Source organism: Mustela lutreola, chromosome X (genome assembly GCF_030435805.1).
Source record: "Mustela lutreola isolate mMusLut2 chromosome X, mMusLut2.pri, whole genome shotgun sequence".
NCBI lineage: Eukaryota > Metazoa > Chordata > Mammalia > Carnivora > Mustelidae > Mustela > Mustela lutreola.
In genome coordinates, this window is record NC_081308.1 from 86,924,053 (window position 1) to 86,942,464 (window position 18,412).

The 18,412-nt window shown below is 37.2% G+C and overlaps 1 protein-coding gene across 3 annotated transcripts; it reads right to left on the bottom strand.

The window, feature by feature from the left end:
• Positions 1-1,767: 1,767 nt before the first annotated feature.
• BEX5 (brain expressed X-linked 5) lies at positions 1,768-8,178 on the bottom strand. Of its 3 annotated transcripts, XR_009349992.1 has the most exons (4): positions 7,975-8,178; positions 6,792-6,858; positions 5,952-6,510; positions 1,768-2,113 (listed from the first exon to the last, which is right to left on the bottom strand). XR_009349992.1 is itself a non-coding variant. In XM_059158163.1 (3 exons), the coding sequence occupies exon 3, from the start codon at positions 6,480-6,482 to the stop codon at positions 6,141-6,143; it is 342 nt and encodes a 113-aa protein (XP_059014146.1). In that variant the 5' UTR covers positions 6,483-6,510; positions 6,792-6,858; positions 7,975-8,178; the 3' UTR covers positions 5,929-6,140. The 3 variants fall into 3 exon arrangements, 2 of the variants coding, with proteins under 2 accessions (XP_059014146.1, XP_059014147.1); XM_059158163.1 differs by lacking the exon at positions 1,768-2,113 and having other exon boundaries at positions 5,929-6,510; XM_059158164.1 differs by lacking the exons at positions 1,768-2,113; positions 7,975-8,178 and adding an exon at positions 7,414-7,552 and having other exon boundaries at positions 5,929-6,510.
• Between the last annotated feature and the right edge of the window lie 10,234 nt (positions 8,179-18,412).

Consider the following 18,412-nt stretch of genomic DNA (forward strand, 5'->3'; position numbering starts at 1 on the left):
TAGCAGTGATTATTCCACAACAATGTGAATGTACTTAATGCTACTAAATTGTACACTTAACAATGATTAAAATATAGATATGGCATTATGTATATTTTTCTACAATAAAAATTAAAAACATGAACCATTTCAAAGTGAACAATTTAGTAGTATTTAGTGCATTCACAGTGTTGTGTAGCCACCACTTCTAATTAGTTCCAAAACATTTCTATCACCCCAAAGTAAAATCTTCTTACTCACTAAGTAGTTTCCCTCCTTTACTGTATCTACCCAGTCTCTGGTCACCAATTTGTGTTATATACTGTCTTGGTCTTCTGATTCTGCTGTACGAAACTCCACAGATTGGGTGACTTAACAGAAATTAATTTCTCATAGTTTTGGAGGTTAAAATTCCAAGATCAAGTTGTCAGCAGGTTTGGTTTCTCTTGAGGCCTCTTTTCTTGGTTTGCAGATGGCTACCTTCTTGCTACATCTTCATATGGCCCTTTTCTTTTGAGCAAACCCTCTTGGTGTCTCTTCCTTTTCTCAGGAGAATACTTATTTGATTGGGGGCCCACACTTAAGACTTTATTTAACCTTATATAACTCCTTAAAGACCCTATCTCCACATACAGTCACATTGGGGGTTAAAGACTCAACCTATGAATTTGGAGGGGACACAATTCAGTACCTAACAATCCACCCTCTGGCCCCCCAATACTCATCCTTCTCATATACAAAATATAAAATACATTTATCCCATTCCAACAGCCCCCCAAATCTTAACCTATTCCAGCATCAACTCCAAAGTCTCATCTATCTAAATTAAGTCTCGGTGAGAATAGAAATATGATTCATCCTGAGGCAAAAATCCTCTTTAGCTGTGAGCCTGTGAAACTAAAGAATTTAAGTGCTTCCAGATATGATGGTGGATAGACATGAAATATATATTCTCCTTTCAAAAGGGAGAAATCCATGATCATGAAGCTTTTACCATGCTTTCATCTAAGAGTTAAGGTTTTAGCTCCTAGGTTTAAGTTTTTCACTCATTTTGAGATAATATTTGTATATGGTGAAGTTAAGGGTCCAGCCTTATTCTTTTGTATAGGAATATGTAGTGTTCCCACCACCACTTGTTGAAAAGTATATCCTTTCCCCATTGAATGTTCTTGGCACCCTTGTTGACAATCTTTTTTTTTTTTTTAAAGATTTTATTTATTCATTTGACAGAGAGATCACAAGTAGGCAGAGAGGCAGGCAGAGAGAGAGGGGGAAGCAGGCTCCCCGCCGAGCAGAGAGCCCCATGCAGGGCTCGATCCCAGGACCCTGAGACCATGACCCGAGCCCAAGGCAGAGGCTCAACCCACTGAGCCACCCAGGTGCCCCTGTTGACAATCTTTTGACTATGCATGTGTGGGTTTATTTTTGAAATGTGTATTTGATCTCATTGTCCTCTATGTCTGTCATTATGTCAATACTACACTATTTTGCTTATTGTAGCTTTGATAACAGTTGCACTGCAATGAATGGACTCTTCTGAAGAGCTTCCGGTGGGAGCATTGCCCTTCCCACACAGTAATTTCTGACTTCTGGTCTCCAGACCTGTGAGAGAATAAATTTGTATTATGGTAGTTTTGTTTGTTCGTTTGCAGCAGCTACAGGAAACCGATACAAATGAATATTTATGCTTATTTTCAACTTTCCACCTTTCCCCTGAAACAAGCAGATAAACACTCCCTAGTAATGGGATCAATTAAAAATGGCTAGGATGGACTCTCATAACCAAGGTTTTAAATTGGCAAGAGGAAATTTTTATTCATTTTGATAAGGGAAAAATCTATGTTCTACGATGGCCAACTGAGTCAGCAAAAGAGTCCTAGCTCCTGCCCCCGGGCTCTTCCAGGTTCTTCTTTCTGCCCTGCTTCCTGTGCGTGCCAGAAGTACCAAGTATTGGAAAAGAGAAGCATATAAATTATCCTCTTCGTCTGTGCTCGGGGCTCAGACCTTTGGAGATCATTCTCCTCTGAGCCCGCAGGTGTTAAATAAACCTGTGATCCTCCAAAGTTTCCGAGTGCCACTTGGTTCTTCCATCAGGACCCAGACCAGGTTCTGTAACAATTTTATTGTTTATATCCTACATTGGAATGAGAGAAAAGCATTACATAGTCTTCAGTTGAAGAAATCATCTTAAGACATGTGAACCCTCCTCTTTAACTTTTATTTACAGTAGTGCTATATTTTGCATAAGGTTTAATATTTTTTACATAGTAAATATCAATTTTTCCCTTTATGGTTTCATCTTTTATTTTTCTAATGCTCAGATAGGCCTTCTCCTCTATTCTCTTTTCCTTGAATATAGACTAACTTATATTCTATTTTAGTATATTTTTTTTGGTTTGCCCTTAATATAGTTGAGATACAAACGTATGCACAGGAAATTCTCAAACTCTAGTGTGCAACAGAATCACCCGGGAGTTTGTTAACATTGCAGTTACCTAGGCACCATTACTAAAGAGTAGCCTTGGGTAACAGGCCAGGATTCTGTATTTTAAACAAGCTCCACATGTGATCCTGAAGCATTTGATACACTAGCAAACTTGAAGGAACACTCACATATATTATTTTTTAAAGATTTTATTTATTTATCTGAGAGAGAGAGAGAGATGCACATAGAGGGAGGAGCAGAAGGAGAAACAGTCCCTGCTGAGCAGGGATCCTGATGCAGAACTTGATGCAGGGCTCCATTCCAGCACCCTGAGATCATGACCTGAGCCGAACGAAGGCAGAGGCTTAACCAACAGACACCCATGTACCCTCACATATACTATTTTAAAAGGATCTCATGTATTGATTTTGGGGTATAATTCTTCCTCTTTGATATGTATTTCACGAGATCTATATGCTAGATAAGTTAAATGAATTGCTAAGGGTCACATAGTCAATCAGGGGTAGTGCAGAGAAAATAAACCAGAGATACTTAGGTCACAAATTATACTCAGTTGTTCTAAATTCTACATGTACATCAGAATCACTGTGAGTTTTTACAATGTAATGATCCCTTGGTCTCATTTCCAATGAGTCTGATTCAACTGATTGGGAGTGGATCCCGAGTTCCACTTCAAAATCTCAGGTAATTCAAACCTGCTGCCAAAGTTGAGAAAGACAGTTATCTCTTTAAAAAATGGAATACTATGCAGCCATCAAAAGAAATGAAATCTTGCCATTTGCGACAACATGGATGGAACTAGAGCGTATCATGCTTAGTGAAATAAGTCAAGCAGAGAAAGACAACTATCATATGATCTCCCTGATATGAGGAAGTGGTGATGCAACATGGGGGCTTAAGTGGGTAGGAGAAGAATAAATGAAACAAGATGGGATTGGGAGGGAGACAAACCATAAGTGACTCTTGATCTCACAAAACAAACTGAGGTTTGCTGGGGGGAGGGGGTTTGGGAGAAGGGGGTGGGATTATGGACATTGAGGAGGGTATGTGCTTTGGTGAGTGCTGTGAAGTGTGTAAACCTGGTGATTCACAGACCTGTACCCCTGGGGATAAAAATATATGTTTATAAAAAATAAAAAATTAAAAATTAAAAAAAAAAGGGCACAGTCTAGTGGAAAAATAAAGCCTGACATATATGGGTTAATTAAGGTTGAAAGTATTTCTCAGAACAATGTATTATTTAAAATATAACCCATGAGAAATTACCCTAGTTACCAAGCATGCTTAGATATAGCCTTAAGAAAAACATGTACTGGCAACAGGCCTCTGGGGGAGAGGATGATATACTTCCTTAAAGCCGAGCAGCTGGGGATGCCTGGCTGACTCAGGGAGGAATGCTGCTTGCTTCACTTCTTTTGTTATCTCCCCTACTCTAGAGATCACCTGTGGCTAATCTGAAGATCCCTTTGAATGTGCTTGCTCAGCTATGAATTTTATATTGCTTGACCAGACATATCCTGCTTTTTTCCTTGCATGTCTATAAGACTTATAATCAATGCATAACTCCTATTCATTCTTGTTTATCTACAAAGCATATGATTATGTATAGCCTTCTTTGGCTCCTTTGTTGATTACTGTCTAATTCCTAATAAATACGGGACTGAGGAGTTGTTCAGAGTGACAGCCTTTTCTACTGTCAACCCCTGCTTCCTCTCTCTTGCGGCTGACTCGTTTGTGCCTCATTCCTCTCCCGTGCGCCGTCAGGAAGCGGCAAAGGCACTTAAAAAGAACTTTCATATATACATGAGGAGGGGAGTGCCCAAACCTGAACTAAAGCTGGGGGTCTTCACTTTATCTAAGTCCAGAGATGTCTGATGAACTTGCAGGATTTAGTGGGTGTGGAGTTAAACCTAGTTGTCTGAATTTTTAGCCAGTTCTTCAGGTGATTATGATGCAGTTGGTCTTTACAGCACATGTTGATAAAGACTGACTTATGTAACATTACAGTAGGTCCATGTGTTGAAATTGTTGTATAATGCTTTCTCTGTTGTGTTCCTTTTTCAATTGCAAGCTACAATCTGTAGGGAAAAAAAATTACTTGCCCATAAATGATCAGAGGCAAACCTGAGCCCGGATTGCAGGACTCTTGACTCAGCTATCCTTAACTGTTGTACCCTGCAACTTACCAGTCTCTATGCTATAAACCAAGGGTACCAGGACAAATTGGGCAATATATTTACCATGAAAGGCACAGTCTACTTAGGGACCACTGATTACTGGGTGATAGAAAATACTCTAAAACAAGGGTCCACCTACTAGGTCTCCAGTCTCAGCCAGTTTCCCAATGCTCTGTGATTTTAGGTTTATTGAGCACAGCAAAAATCAAAGCAAAGAGGAAAACTCCTTTGGATGGATGTAGGTTAGTATGAGTAGACTACTGGAGATTTTAGGGTTAGGATGTTATGGACATAAAGCCACCCCACACCTATGTATGTGCAGAATGAAACCTGTAGCAGTGTCTGCACAGAAAATGGAGAGTCAAGGAAATCAGCCATTTTCATCAGAGGATGGAAAGGTTGGTCCAATTTTGAACACATTATAATGAGTGTCACTCAGATTTATCTAGGGGAAGGGATAAGGAAGAAAGTCTGAGAAAAACCATAAAGGCTATTTGGGTTCCTAAGCAGCACTAGGGAAGTACCCACCTGGATTAAGTATAACTGCAAAGAAGGAAAGGGCATTCTCCACATTTCTGAAAGGGCAAAATGGGAATTCAGACCACTGAATGTTCAAAAGAAATCAGTAGGTCTTTATCACTTTTGAGACTCCAGCACATCAGCAGTGGTGGGGACCAGTGGCATAGGTATAGAAAGGTGTTACCTAGGGGTGTCTGGGTAGCTCAGTCAATTAGGCATCTGACTTCAGCTCAGGTCATGATCTGGAGGTCCTGGGATGGAGCCCTGTATTTGGCTCTCCACTCAGCGAGGAGTCTGCTTGTCCCTCTGCCTCCCACACTTGTGCACATGCTTTCTCAAATAAAAGAATAAAATCTTTTTTTTTTAAAGGTGTCACCCACTTGGCATTCAATTAGACTTGATGGTAGACTTACTTCATGGGCCCTTCTCTAAATATGAAGAGCACCTGAAGGGTACATCTGTTATCTTCATTTATAGATTAATAGGCTGACTGTAAAGAAATGTATCTGTAACAATGATGAGGTTTGTGCTTCTAAATAAGAGATCTTATTTTAAGAGGTAATATAATATTTATGTGTCTTTAAATTATGTCTCAAGTATTTATTTTCTCCATTCCCTTTATAAGCCAACTGGCAAGTTTTTGTCCTCTTACTTCTTTTCTGACACATATAATACATATGTACTCATTTTGGAAAAATGAGAAAAAAACAGGTAATCTAGAAAACTTGAAGAAAATAAGAAAAAAAACATTCTGATACATATATATATAATATGCATGCTTTTAAATGAGATAGTATATTTATAGACTGCTTTTTAAACTGCTTTATTACCTTCACAGTATGTAATAAACATCTTTCCATGCAAGTTGATGAAACTCCCCTGCTGACAGAAAAACTTCCAAAGTCAAAATGAAATTTTCAATCAGAAAAATGACAGAATACCACATGTTCACAGCAAAAGGTACATCAAGAAAATGCAACTTTGGGAAGCAGGGGGTTTATTATTATTAACCTCAGCATTCAAGGCATAAGGCAAAACTCATCATGATGGTCATGGTGAGGGGGATCACCTATAAGAATACGCAAACTGTACCTCAACTGAAGCTCCCTAATTTTCCTCCTTAGCTCTCTCATCTCCTCCATGAACCGTTCCATATCATCTGCATCTCCATCTATCATGTCAAGGTTATTAACAAGCCTATTGGGCATATCCTCTCTAACATCATGGGCAGGTGGGGCCCAGCCCGCTCTAATATTTCCTCCAGGCTCCTGGTCTTCACCACCTCCCAAAGGGTGGGCTTCGTTTTCATTCTGCACCAGAGCCTGCTCGTCTCCTTTGGTTTCCTGGGGGATATTTTCCATTTTGAGATTTTTTTCCTGCTTATGCTTCCTAGGAGATAAAAAGCAAGAAGAAGGGTGGAATGCTTTGTAACAACAGGATTCAGAGCTCTATCAGAAAAGGTTTTCCCATTTGAGCGACTTCTTGCGCCCTCTAGGGGACGCCCCACACCCAGCCTTCCTCCAAAGTCCACCATTTTCCCCGCAAATTTTTTTCTTAGGCCACTCCTCGAACCTCCTGCACTTAACTCGGGCAGGAAGGGCAGTTAGTCCTCCAGATTCCGTCTTAACCCCTTATAACCCTACACCAGAGGTTCCCAAGCAGCCCCCTACCTGCAGGGATCGGAAGCAGTCTTCCTCTCTTAGCTTTGAAATCTGCTGCACCAAACGACCTAAAGACCTGCAGACAGAAATGCGACAATAACCAGGACTGATCATTTGATTAAAAGACCAGTATCAGGGGCAAGCACCAGGTTCGTTGTTGATTCAGGCCTCCGTTAATCAAATTTTGCCACCTTCTCTTTCTCCTCCCTCCTGTATCACGGCTTCATTTCCTGCCCTTTGATGTACTAACCCCGCTCTCCAGAAATAGGCATTGTAATCAAAGATGATTATATCCAAACCAGTTTTACCTCTTCTTTAGCCTCTTAACCCCGTCTCATCCTTCCCGTCACCTAATTACCATTTCTCGAATGCAAATGGTCAAGTTGCTGGGCGGGGGAGTCAAAACACCTTGCTGGATGGTGACGTGGTTTATTTATAAAAAAAATTCACTGCGGTTGAGACCCACTAGACTTTCTGGAATTCACCCTCCTTTTACTGCACCATTTTATGCACCAAAATGGACGAAGGGCGAAGAGGTAGTGTGGGCATTGCAAACCTGGACCCGCTGAAGTCTCAGCGCTTTGTCTTGCTTACCCCCAGGTCTGCAAGCCGCGCCTACGCTCACACTGACCTGCAGCGGTCAGAAAGAGTTTCTTGCTCCCCGCTGTATCTCAGTCAAAAAGCTTCCGCTCCATGCGTCCTCCGCAGAAGAAAGTGTTTCCCGCACCTAATCTCTGTTCTTGTCCTCTGCAGCAACCATCATCTCCGCCCCGCTCCCCTCCCGCCCCCGTCACCCCTGCCACAGTTTGCCGCAGCCCACCATTTCCGGCTCCAAAATGGACGGACGGTGGAGAAAAGATTCCAGAACCGAGGCCTAGACCCGCGGCGGAGTCCGCCATCTCCAGGGTCAACGGTTGCGACCCTCTCCCGTCGTCCTGGAAGAATCAGGCTGTCTCCTCGCTGTCCCCTTCTCGGACCCTTCCCTTCCAGATGACGGATCGCCCAGAACATCTCCACTCCTAGGACATCCTAACTGATACCCATTCCCAACCCTTGGCCCCTCTGGATCTCCTCCCACCAAGCCCTCCATTTTTTGAACCATATAAATGGGTACTGGGTAAGGGGTAGAGAGAATCCAGTCTTGAACCCGCTCTGGTTTTAACCCTCTGCCATCCAGTCAGCGCCCACTAACCTGCCGCGGATCGGGGTCAGCTTCTACGACTTCCTCCTTCTTCCCTGGGCTACAGGTTCGCCTGCCTTCAAAGCAATAGCGAGACAGCGCACAGCCACAAACGACTACCAGACTGCAACTAGGAGGAGACACGGATCCACGCGTCAGCTCTAGGTCTCGTAAGGGCCACGTCACTGTGAGCTCAGATACCCAATTACGGTTCCCACCTGCATTGCGGCAAGAGGGTGGGGGCGGAAGCGTGGGCGGAGCCATCTTTTTCTTCATCCCTGCCTTCTCGCCACTACAACCCATCTCTATTTTTTCCCTGTTTAGCAATCTTTAAGACCAAATGGATGAAATATTTTGTAGTGTATATTTGCCTTTCCCCTGATTTCTGCTGGAGCCTTTAAATAATTACTTCGTTATCTTCTAAACCATTAAATGCCCACTTCTCTCCCTTCCACTCCCCAGCAAGTAAAACCCAGAATTACCCGTTAACAGCGAGGCAAGGAATTCTGGAAAACACATAGAAACTGACATTAAAAAAAAAAAAAACAAACAAAAAAACAACTTTTACTTTATTTCCCTTTCAGGGTGGTTTTTGGTTTTTTGTGGGTTTTTTTTTTTGTTTGTTTGTTTGTTTTGTTTTTGTTTGTTTTTTGGGAAAGGGTGATTATTTTTGTTTTGTTTTCCATTAGCATGCATTCCATTTTTGGTTGTTATAATTAAACAATACAATTATTTTCAGTTAAAAAATAGGATTTCGAGTTGTAAAATCTTGACAACCTCCAGATTCTCCTGCGGGTGGAATAGACCCTTCAACAGCGCCTCCTATTAAGGACTTTAAATTATAAACTTAAGCTGATGGTTCCCCTTTTAAAGGGTCTCTTGAGGTCTTTCCGTGAGGTGAAATGGTGAGTATATATACACATATATACAATATATCAGCTTTATTCCTGCTTCAAGAAATATACTACTCACATTTTACTCTCAATCAGTCCAAATATTTTCCTTTAAAATAAAGACAATACACACACATCCATTCCAATATTTATATGTACTTGGGCTATTTGTAATTTTCTCTATGACAAACAATGTTGACTGAACTTCTTTGTACATAGTTTTAAAAATACTAATATGTATTAAATTAAATTCCCAGGACTGTCACTGAAATGACTATGGATGCTTTTAATTGTCATGGAAATCAGCCTTGAAAAATATTGTCTCAATTTGGCATCTATAATATATGAGCATTCCTTTTTTTCTCTTGAGTATACCAACACTATTATCTGGTTTATTGTATTTTTACAATTTTGTTTGATTTTTGTTTCCTTTTTTCTTTTTTAAATAATTTTGTATTATGTTATGGCATTCATTTATTTTATTTGACTTGTGGTGAGCATAGCATAACATAAAGAGAAGTTGGATCATTATATTCCACATCTGAAATTAAAGTAACATTGTGTGTCAAGTATACTCAAGTAAAAAAAAAAAATTACCATTAGGTAATGTTTTCTAAACCTGCTACATCCTAACAGATACTGAGATTATGATTCCTAGACTTTTCCCTGAAGATTCTTTTTCAATAAATTGGAGCCAGCTCTGGGACCCTGTATTTAAGTTCCATACACAATTCTTTTTTTAAAAGATTTATTTATTCATCTCAGAGTGAGATAGAGAGATGGCAAACATGCAGGGGTTGTGGGAGGGGCAGAGGGATAGGGAGAAAGAATCCCATGCAGATTGTCCACTGAGTGTGGAGCCTGAAGTGGGGGTCAATTCTATGACCCCGAGACCACCTGAGCTGAAATCAGATGCTCAACTGACTGAGCCCCCCAGGTGCCCCACAGTTCTTAAAATCAGGTAGGTTTGGGAATCATGTCATAAGCAAAAAGAACCAAAACTAAATTTAAAAAACCTTCCATTATTATGTAAGTGTTTTTTTAAAGAACATTATAATGAAATAATTTCAAAGCCCCACAAGGCCTTCACTGTATTCCCTACTTGTTAACATTTTACTACATTTGCTTTATTATTTTCTCTCCACGTAGGACACATTATTTTTTTTTTCTGAATCATTTGGTCAGTTGAAGACTAAACGATCATTTAAAATTCTTTAGTTCGATTAATTGCATATAAAATTTTCTTAAAAATTAGTTTTTGTTTGACTTTGGAAGTTTATTATTAAAATTTGAAATATATATAAACTTGTAACATTAAGATAAATATTTTAGTATATGATCTTACTAAATGTTCTCTATTCACTATTATATTCATATAATTAATTTATGCTTCTATTTTAATGTAATAGTATACTGTTTTTTCAGGTTAGTAACAAAGCACTCTACCTGTTTTTGATGTTTCAAGAGTGTTCAAATCATCTTAATTTATTCACAAACCTCCAGTTTATTCATATTGGCATTATTTCAATATATTTACAGTTTTTGGCCTTGTTTCAATAATGTATACTACAGATTGCCCTCAAAAATGTTATCTGTTTGGGCACCTGGGTGGCTCAGTGGGTTAAAGCCTCTGCCTTCAGCTCAGGTCATGATCCCAGAGTCCTGGGATCGAGCCCCATATTGGGCTCTCAGCTCCGCAGGGAGCCTGCTTCTCCCTCTCTCTGCCTAACTGTGATCTCTGCCTTTCAAATAAATAAAATCTTAAAAAATATATATTATCTGTTCACTCCTTCACCAACACAGGTTGTAATCAATCATATTAATTTAGGAAATACTGAATCATGCAAAACAAGTTTGAGAAAATAAAGCATTCATCCAAGCTTTTACACTATATATAGTTTGAAAACATATATAAATACATGTTTATATACATACAGACACATACAGACATTTTAATGTATTTTAAATGTATGTATATGCATGTAAATACATATATATGCGTACATATATAAGCACATAACTTGCTTTTGTTACAAATGATGTTTTTGAGATTCATCTATGTCGAATAGGTAGATGTAGGTTTTTTAACAGCAGTACAGTATTCCATTGTATGTCTTGTTCCTTTTTTGTTTTCCTATTGATGCACATTTAGATTTTTTCCCTTTTTTTCTGTTACGAGCACTTCCTTTGCACTTTCCTTTGCACTTTGCACTTCCTTTGCACTTCCTTCACTTGAACACCAAAATTTTATATTTATTCTGTTTATCATTTTCAGGTTTTAAAATTTTTTTTGTTAATCCTGATCTACCAGGATTTTCCAAACCTACCCTTTCTTGGGCGGTGTCTTATATGATATCTGGTTACAAAGGTTTGTCTTCTGGAGGTTTTAATTTAGTAAATCTGGAATAGGACATGACAGTTTGTATTTTATGAAGTACCCCAGATAATTTATAAGATCAGGCAAGTTTGGGAACCTTTTAATGAGTTTTAAAAATTATTTCTTTAATTTGCTGTTTTATTTTATTTCATTCTTAGCATAGTTCAACATCTATTCTTAAATATCTTTATTTTCCTTAATGACTGTGCTTTTTTAAAAATATAGTAATATGGTTATATGTAATGTAGAAAGTGAATGAGTTTGCCATATATTTTTCAGAAAGTTTATTTTGTATGCATATATGTATAGGAATACTTTCTTAGCTCAAGCAAGGATGAAGTAATACTTAAAATTGTTCTTTAACATTTGTTCCAAAGGCACAATAGAGCTTTCTTTCTGTGTACCATTAAAAATAAAGTACAATCTGAGTATAAAAAAATTGTTCTTTAATATTTAGGATATTATTTAGCTTCTGGCAAGAGTAACACTTAAAAAGATTTTAGGTTGATGGGAAAAGTTTCAAACTGAATATATTTCTCCAACTTTTATGTAAAAGCAAACAATTTTGCTAAATCCTGAAATTGGCACACACTCCCTCATTGATCTGTAATTTCCATTTCTTCCGTTTTGTCTGTTCTTTCTAAAAACATATATATATTTTTTAAAAGATTTTATTTATTTATTTGACAGACAGAGATCACAGGCAGGCAGAGAGGCAGGCAGAGAGAGAGGAAGGGAAGCAGGCTCCCCGCTGAGCAAAGAGCCTGATGTGGGGCTCGATCCCAGAACTCTGGAATCATGACATGAGCCGAAGGCAGAGGCTTTAACCCACTGCGCCACCCAGGCGCCCCTAAAAACACATTTTTAAAATTTAATAATTGTTTTCCAAAAATAAAGCAATCCAGTTTGATGTATATTATTGGAAATAATTTTCTATGCATATACATACGTAAAGAAAAACTTTATTCAATCTGGGAAGAATTACATCATAAATGTGAGTTTCTTCTTTAAGGCTGGTACAGAGTTATGCTTAACAGAAAGATGAAAGTTTGAAGAAGAATGAAGTTTTAGAGTCACTACATTTTTCCCATTTACTCTGAAAAAGAACCTTTTGTTCACCACTCAGCTAAGTTTTTTTAAAAAATGAATACAAATTTTTTCTAATGCTAAAAGTCGCAAAAATTTCATGGTCATAAGATTATTTCTTCTATTGTTATTTAAAATGTTTTGAAATATTTGAAATACTGTAATATAGCAGGAGTCACACAGTAATTGGTGGGAAAGTTATTGTTTTAAAAATTCTATCCGCTGATATAACACATCCCTTTTTAGGCTTAGTAAGCTTTGTTAAACAAAGCTTTGTACTGAAATGTTACTAAATCTCAGTTTTTCTTGATAATATTAGTAAGAATGGTTTAAGATAAATCTCCCTTCTATAGTAGAAATAAAGATGATTCAAATGGCTTTTCTAATCTTAGACACATTAGGAAAGCTGTTTTCTTTATTAAAATGTTATTAAAAATAACACATCATATATATATATTTGCACATATTGTAATTGAACCATATATACTCTTCTGGGACTTAAGTTTTTTCAACTTAACAGTATATTTGGAAATAATTCCATGTAATTAAAATTAGTAAAACATTTATTAGTTTCCTATTGCTATTAACAAATTACCACAAACTTAGAGGCATATACAACAAAATTTACTATCTTACAGTTTCTAGAGGTCAGAAATCAGGCACAGCATGGCTAGGTTCTCTTCTCAGACAATCTCAAGGCTAAAATCAAGGTGTTGGCTTGCTGTGTCCTCATCTAGTGGCAAACCTAGAGGAAAAAATCTGCTTTCAAGCACATTGTTGATACTGACAGAATTCAGTTCCTTGGGAATTTAAGACTGAGATCCCAGTTTTCTTACTAATATATACCCAGGAACAGATTTTAGCAAATAGAGATTCTTCTCATATTTAATCACATGGTCCCCTAATTCCCAGAAGGAAAAAAACTACACTTATTTTAAATCCCTTGCATACTTAGAATTTATCTAACTGCTACTTCTGCAACCAGCTGGAGATAATTGTCTACCTTTGAATGGCAGGTGTGAGTAAATCAAATCCACCCAGATAATATCAACATTTTAAGGTCAACTCATTTGGGACTTCAATTCCATGTACAAAATTGAATCACAGAAGTACCTTGATTAGCATTTGATTGAATAACCAGGGGCATGTAATCTTCTTTGTGGTGGGGTTTGGGAGCAGTTTTGAATTCCCTCTGTCGCACTATCTAAATCATACTTCTTTTTAAATTGAGGTAAAAGTTACCTAACATAAAATTCAACATTTTGACCATTTGAAAATGCATTGACTCAGTGGCAGTTCGTAGATTTACAGTGTTTTCTAATCATCACCTCTATCTAGTTTCAGAAAATTTTCACAACCCAAGAGAAAACTCCATGTATATTAAATAATCAATCCCCAATTCTCCCTCCCCACAACCTCTGGCAATCACTAATCTGCATTCTGTCTTTACAGATTTTCATATTCTTGATATTTCATATAAATGAAGTCATGTGATTCATGACCTATTATCTGTGGTTTCTTTTGCTTAACATATGCTTTCAAGATTCACCCATGTTATAGCACATATTTGCACTTTATTCCTCCTTACATTGTATAGATATGCCACATTTTCCTTATCCATGTAGCAGCTGATGGACATTTGGATCATTTCTATCTGCTGGCTATTGGGAATAGTGCTGCTAAGAAAATCTGTTTACGTATTCTTGTTGAATACCTATTTTCAAAAATTTTTTTCTGGCATATATCTAGGACTGGTATTGCTGGGTTATATGGTAATTCACGTTGGAATTCTTGTCAAGAAAGATTTATAGTTACTATTTTGTTCATTTCTTTCTTAGATTTGTTTATTTCAGATACAATATTTGTCATGTCTTTCTATCCATTAGTTTTTGGTTTAGTGTACCCTTCTTTTCATTTTGTTTTCTTTTTTTTCCTTTTTTTGGTCTTAGTTTTAGTTTTCTTATTTTTTAATTTAAATTCAAGTTAGCTAACATATAGTGTAAGATTGGTTTCAGGAGTAGAATTTATTAATTCACCACTTACATATAACACCCAGTGCTCATCTCAACAAGTGCCCTCCTTAATGCCCATCATCCATTTAGCACATCCCCCCACCCACCCCCACTCCAGCAACCCTCAGTTTGTTCTCAATACTTAAGAGTCTCTTATGGTTTGCCTCCCTCTTATTTTAATTTTCCTTCCTTCCCCTATGTTCATATGATTTGAGTGAAATCATATGCTATTGTCTTTCTCTGCCTGACATTTCACATACCACCAAATGCTCTAGTTCCATCCACCTTGTTGCAAAGAGCAAGATTTCATTCTTTTTAATGGCTGAGTAATATTTCCGTGTGTGTGTGTGTGTGTATAACACTTCTTTGTTACCCATTCATTGGTTGATGGACATTTGGGCTCTTTCCATAATTAAGCTATTGTTGATCATGCTGTTATAAACATTGGGGTACATGTACCCCTCCAAATCAGTATTTTTGTATCCTTTGGATAAATATACATAGTGCAATTGCTGTGTCCTAAGGTAGTTCTATTTTTAAATTTTTGAGGAATCTCCATACTGTTTTCCAAAGTAGCTGCACCAGTTTACATTCCCACCAGCAGTTAATTTTAGCCATTTTAACAGATATGAGGTAGTATCTCATTGTGGTTTTGATTTGTATTTCCTCAATGATGAATGATGGTGGGCATCTTTACATGTGCCTGTTAGCCATCTGGATATCTTCTTTGGAAAAGTGTCTATTCATGTCTTTTGCTCATTTATTAACTGGATTATTTGGGGTTTTTTGGGTGTTGAGTTTGAGAAGTTCTTTATAGATTTTGGATACTAGCACTTTATCAGGTATGTCATTTATAAATATCTTCTCCCTTTCCATCAGTTGCCTTTTAGTTCTGTTGATTCTTTCCTTCACTGTGCAGAAGATTTTTATCTTGATGAATTCTCAATAGTTCATTTTTGTTTTCATTTCTCTTGCTCCTGGAGACTTATCAAGTAAGAAGTTGCTGTAGCCGAGGTCAAAGAGGTTACTGCCTGTTTTCTTCTCTAGGATTTTGATTATTTCCTGTCTCATGAATAGGTCTTTCATCCATTTTGAAGTTATTTTTGTGTATGGTGTAAGAAAGTGTTCTGGTTTCACTCTTCTGCATATTGCTGTCCAGTTTCTCCACAACCATTTGTTGAAGAGACTGTCATTTTTTCCATTGGATATTCTTTCCTGCTCTGTGAAAGATTAGTTGACTATAGAGTTGGGTGTCCATTTCTGGGTGTTCTATTCTGTTCCATTGATCTATGTGTCTGTTTTTGTGTCAGTACCATACTGTCATGATGAGTACAGCTTTCTAATGCAGCTTGAAGTCTGGGATTATGAAGCCTTCCATTTGCTTTTCTTTTTCAACATGGATTGCATTGAATGTGTAGATTGTTTTGGGTAGTATAGACATTTTAACAATTTTTTTCCCAATCCATGAGCATAGAATGTTTTTCCATTTCTTTGTGTCTTCTTCTATTTCTTTCATAAGTTTTCTATAGTTTTCAGCTACAAATCTTTTACCTCTTTGATTGGGTTTATTCCTGGGTTTCTTATGAGTTTTAGTGAAGTTGTAAATGAGATCAATTCCTTGATTTATTTTTGCTGCTTCATTATTGGTGTATAGAAATGCAACATATTTCTGTACATTGATTTTATATCCTGCCATTTTGATGAATTCATGAATCAGTTCTAGCAATTTTTTTTTTGGTGGAGTCTTTCAGGTTTTCTACATAGAGTATCATATCTTCTGTGAAGAGTGAAATTTGACTTTTTCTTTCCCCTTTTGGATGTCTTTTTATGTCTTTTTGTTGTCTGATTGCTGAGGCTAGGACTTCCAGGACTATGTCAAACAACAGTGGTGAGAGTGGATATCCCTGTCATATTCCTGACCTTAGGGGAAAAGCTCTCAGTTTTGCCTCATTGAGGATGATATTAGCTGTAGGTTTTTCATATATGGCCTTTATGATGTTAAGGTATGTTCTTTCTATCCCTACTTGAGGGTTTTTTTTTTTTTTAATCAAGAAAGGATGCCATACTTTTTCAAATGCTTTTTCTGCATCTATTGAGATGATCATATTGTTCTTATCCTTTCTTTCATTAATGTGGTGTATCATGTTGATTGTTTTGCAGATATTGAACCACCCCTGAAGCCCAGGAATAAATACCACTTGATCATGGCGAATTGTCCTTTTAATGTACCATTGGGTTTGATTAGCTAAGTATCTTGTGAATTTTTGCATCCATGTTTATTAGGGATATTGCTCTTTAACTCTCCTCTTCGTGGAGTCTTTGCCTGGTTTTGGGATGAAAGTGATGCTGGCCTCATGGAATGAGTTTGGAAGTTTTCCTTCCTTTTCTTTTTTTTGAAACAGTTTTGGAATTATTATTATTATTATTATTATTACTGTTGGTATATCTCCCCTGGGAGCCATCTGGCCCTGGAATCTTGTTTGTTGGAAGATTTTTGATGACTGACTGAATTTCTTTGCATTTTATGGGTCTGTTTAAATTTTTTCTTTCTTCCTGTTTCAGTTTTGTTAGTTTATATGCTTCTGGAAATTTATCCATTTCTTCTGGATTGCCTAATTTGTTGGCATGTAACTGCTCATCACTTTCTCTTACAATAATTTATATTTCTGCAGTGTTGGTTGTAATTTATCCTCTTTCATTCATGATTTTATTTATTTCATTTTTTTTCTCCTTTTTTTGGGTATGTCTGGCTACAGGGTTATCAATCTTATTAATTCTTTCAAAGAACCAGCTCCTAGTTTCATTGATCTGTTCTTGTGGTTTTTTTTTTTTAATTTCTATATAATTTCTTCTCTGATCTTAATTAAGTCCCATGCTGTAGGTTTTAGGTATCAGTTGCCATTCTTTCCCCAGCTGCTTTAGGTGTAAGGTTAGGTTGTGTATTTGAGACCTTTCTTGCTTCTTGAGGAAGGCCTGTATGAGCCACCCAGGCATCCCTGGACTGTTGTGTTTTCATTTTTGTTTGCCTGTGTATTTTTAAATTTTTAAATTTTCTTATTTAATTACCTGCTTTTCTACACAGAAGTTCATATTATCTGTGGATATAGTTTTACTTCTTCCTTTCCAATTCAATTCCAAGGATACCTTTCTTTTTCTTGCCTAGTCACCCTGGAAACCTTTGATGCAATGTTGCTCAGCAGTACTAAGAAAAAAAAATCTTTGTAATTTTTGTAATCTTGTAAGGAACACATCTAATATTTCACCATTAGTGTGTTTTAGTTCTGGGCTTTTCAGGAAAAAAACTGAGAAAGTTTTTCCCTTCCATTCCTAGTTTGTTGAATATTTTTTTTATATCATGAGTAATCTTGGATTTTGTCAAATATTTTTGTCCTGTGTCTAGGGAAATAGTCATGTGATTTTTATTTATTATTCTATTTTTCTAATGTATTACATTAATTAATCTTGGGGTGTTAAGCCAGCCTTGCATTCTTGAGATAAATCTCACTTGGTAAGGGTGTATAACTCTTTTTTAGTTTGCTAGATTCTGTTTGTATTTTGTTCATAATTTTTTTTTAAAGATTTTATTTATTTGACAGAGAGAGATCACAAGTAGGCAGAGAGGCAGGCAGAGAGAGAGAGAGAGGAGGAAGCAGGCTCCCTGCTAAGCAGAGAGCCCGATGCGGGACTCGATCCCAGGACCCTGAGATCATGACCTGAGCCAAAGGCAGCGGCTTAACCCACTGAGCCACCCAGGCGCCCCTGTTCATAAATTTTATATTCATATTCATAAGAATTATTGATCTTTAGTTTTCTTGTGATATCATTGTCTGGTTTTGATATCAGGCCAATACTCCCCTTTTTAAATGACTTGGGAACTGTTCTTTTTTCATGTTTTTTGTAAGAGTTTGTGAAGTACTGACTAACCTTTAAATATTTGGTATGATTCAGTTCTGAAGTTATTTGGACCTGGGGTTTTGTTTGTGGGTAGTATTTCTTTTTCACTAATTCAATTTCTTCACTTATTACATATGTCTATTTAGGTTGTCTCTCTTCTGGAATAATTTCTATAGTTCATGTCTCTC

Excerpts from the sequence above, each read along its gene's own strand:
- BEX5 (XM_059158163.1), bottom strand. The coding sequence starts at position 6,482 with ATGGAAAATATCCCCCAGGAAACCAAAGGAGACGAGCAGGCTCTGGTG.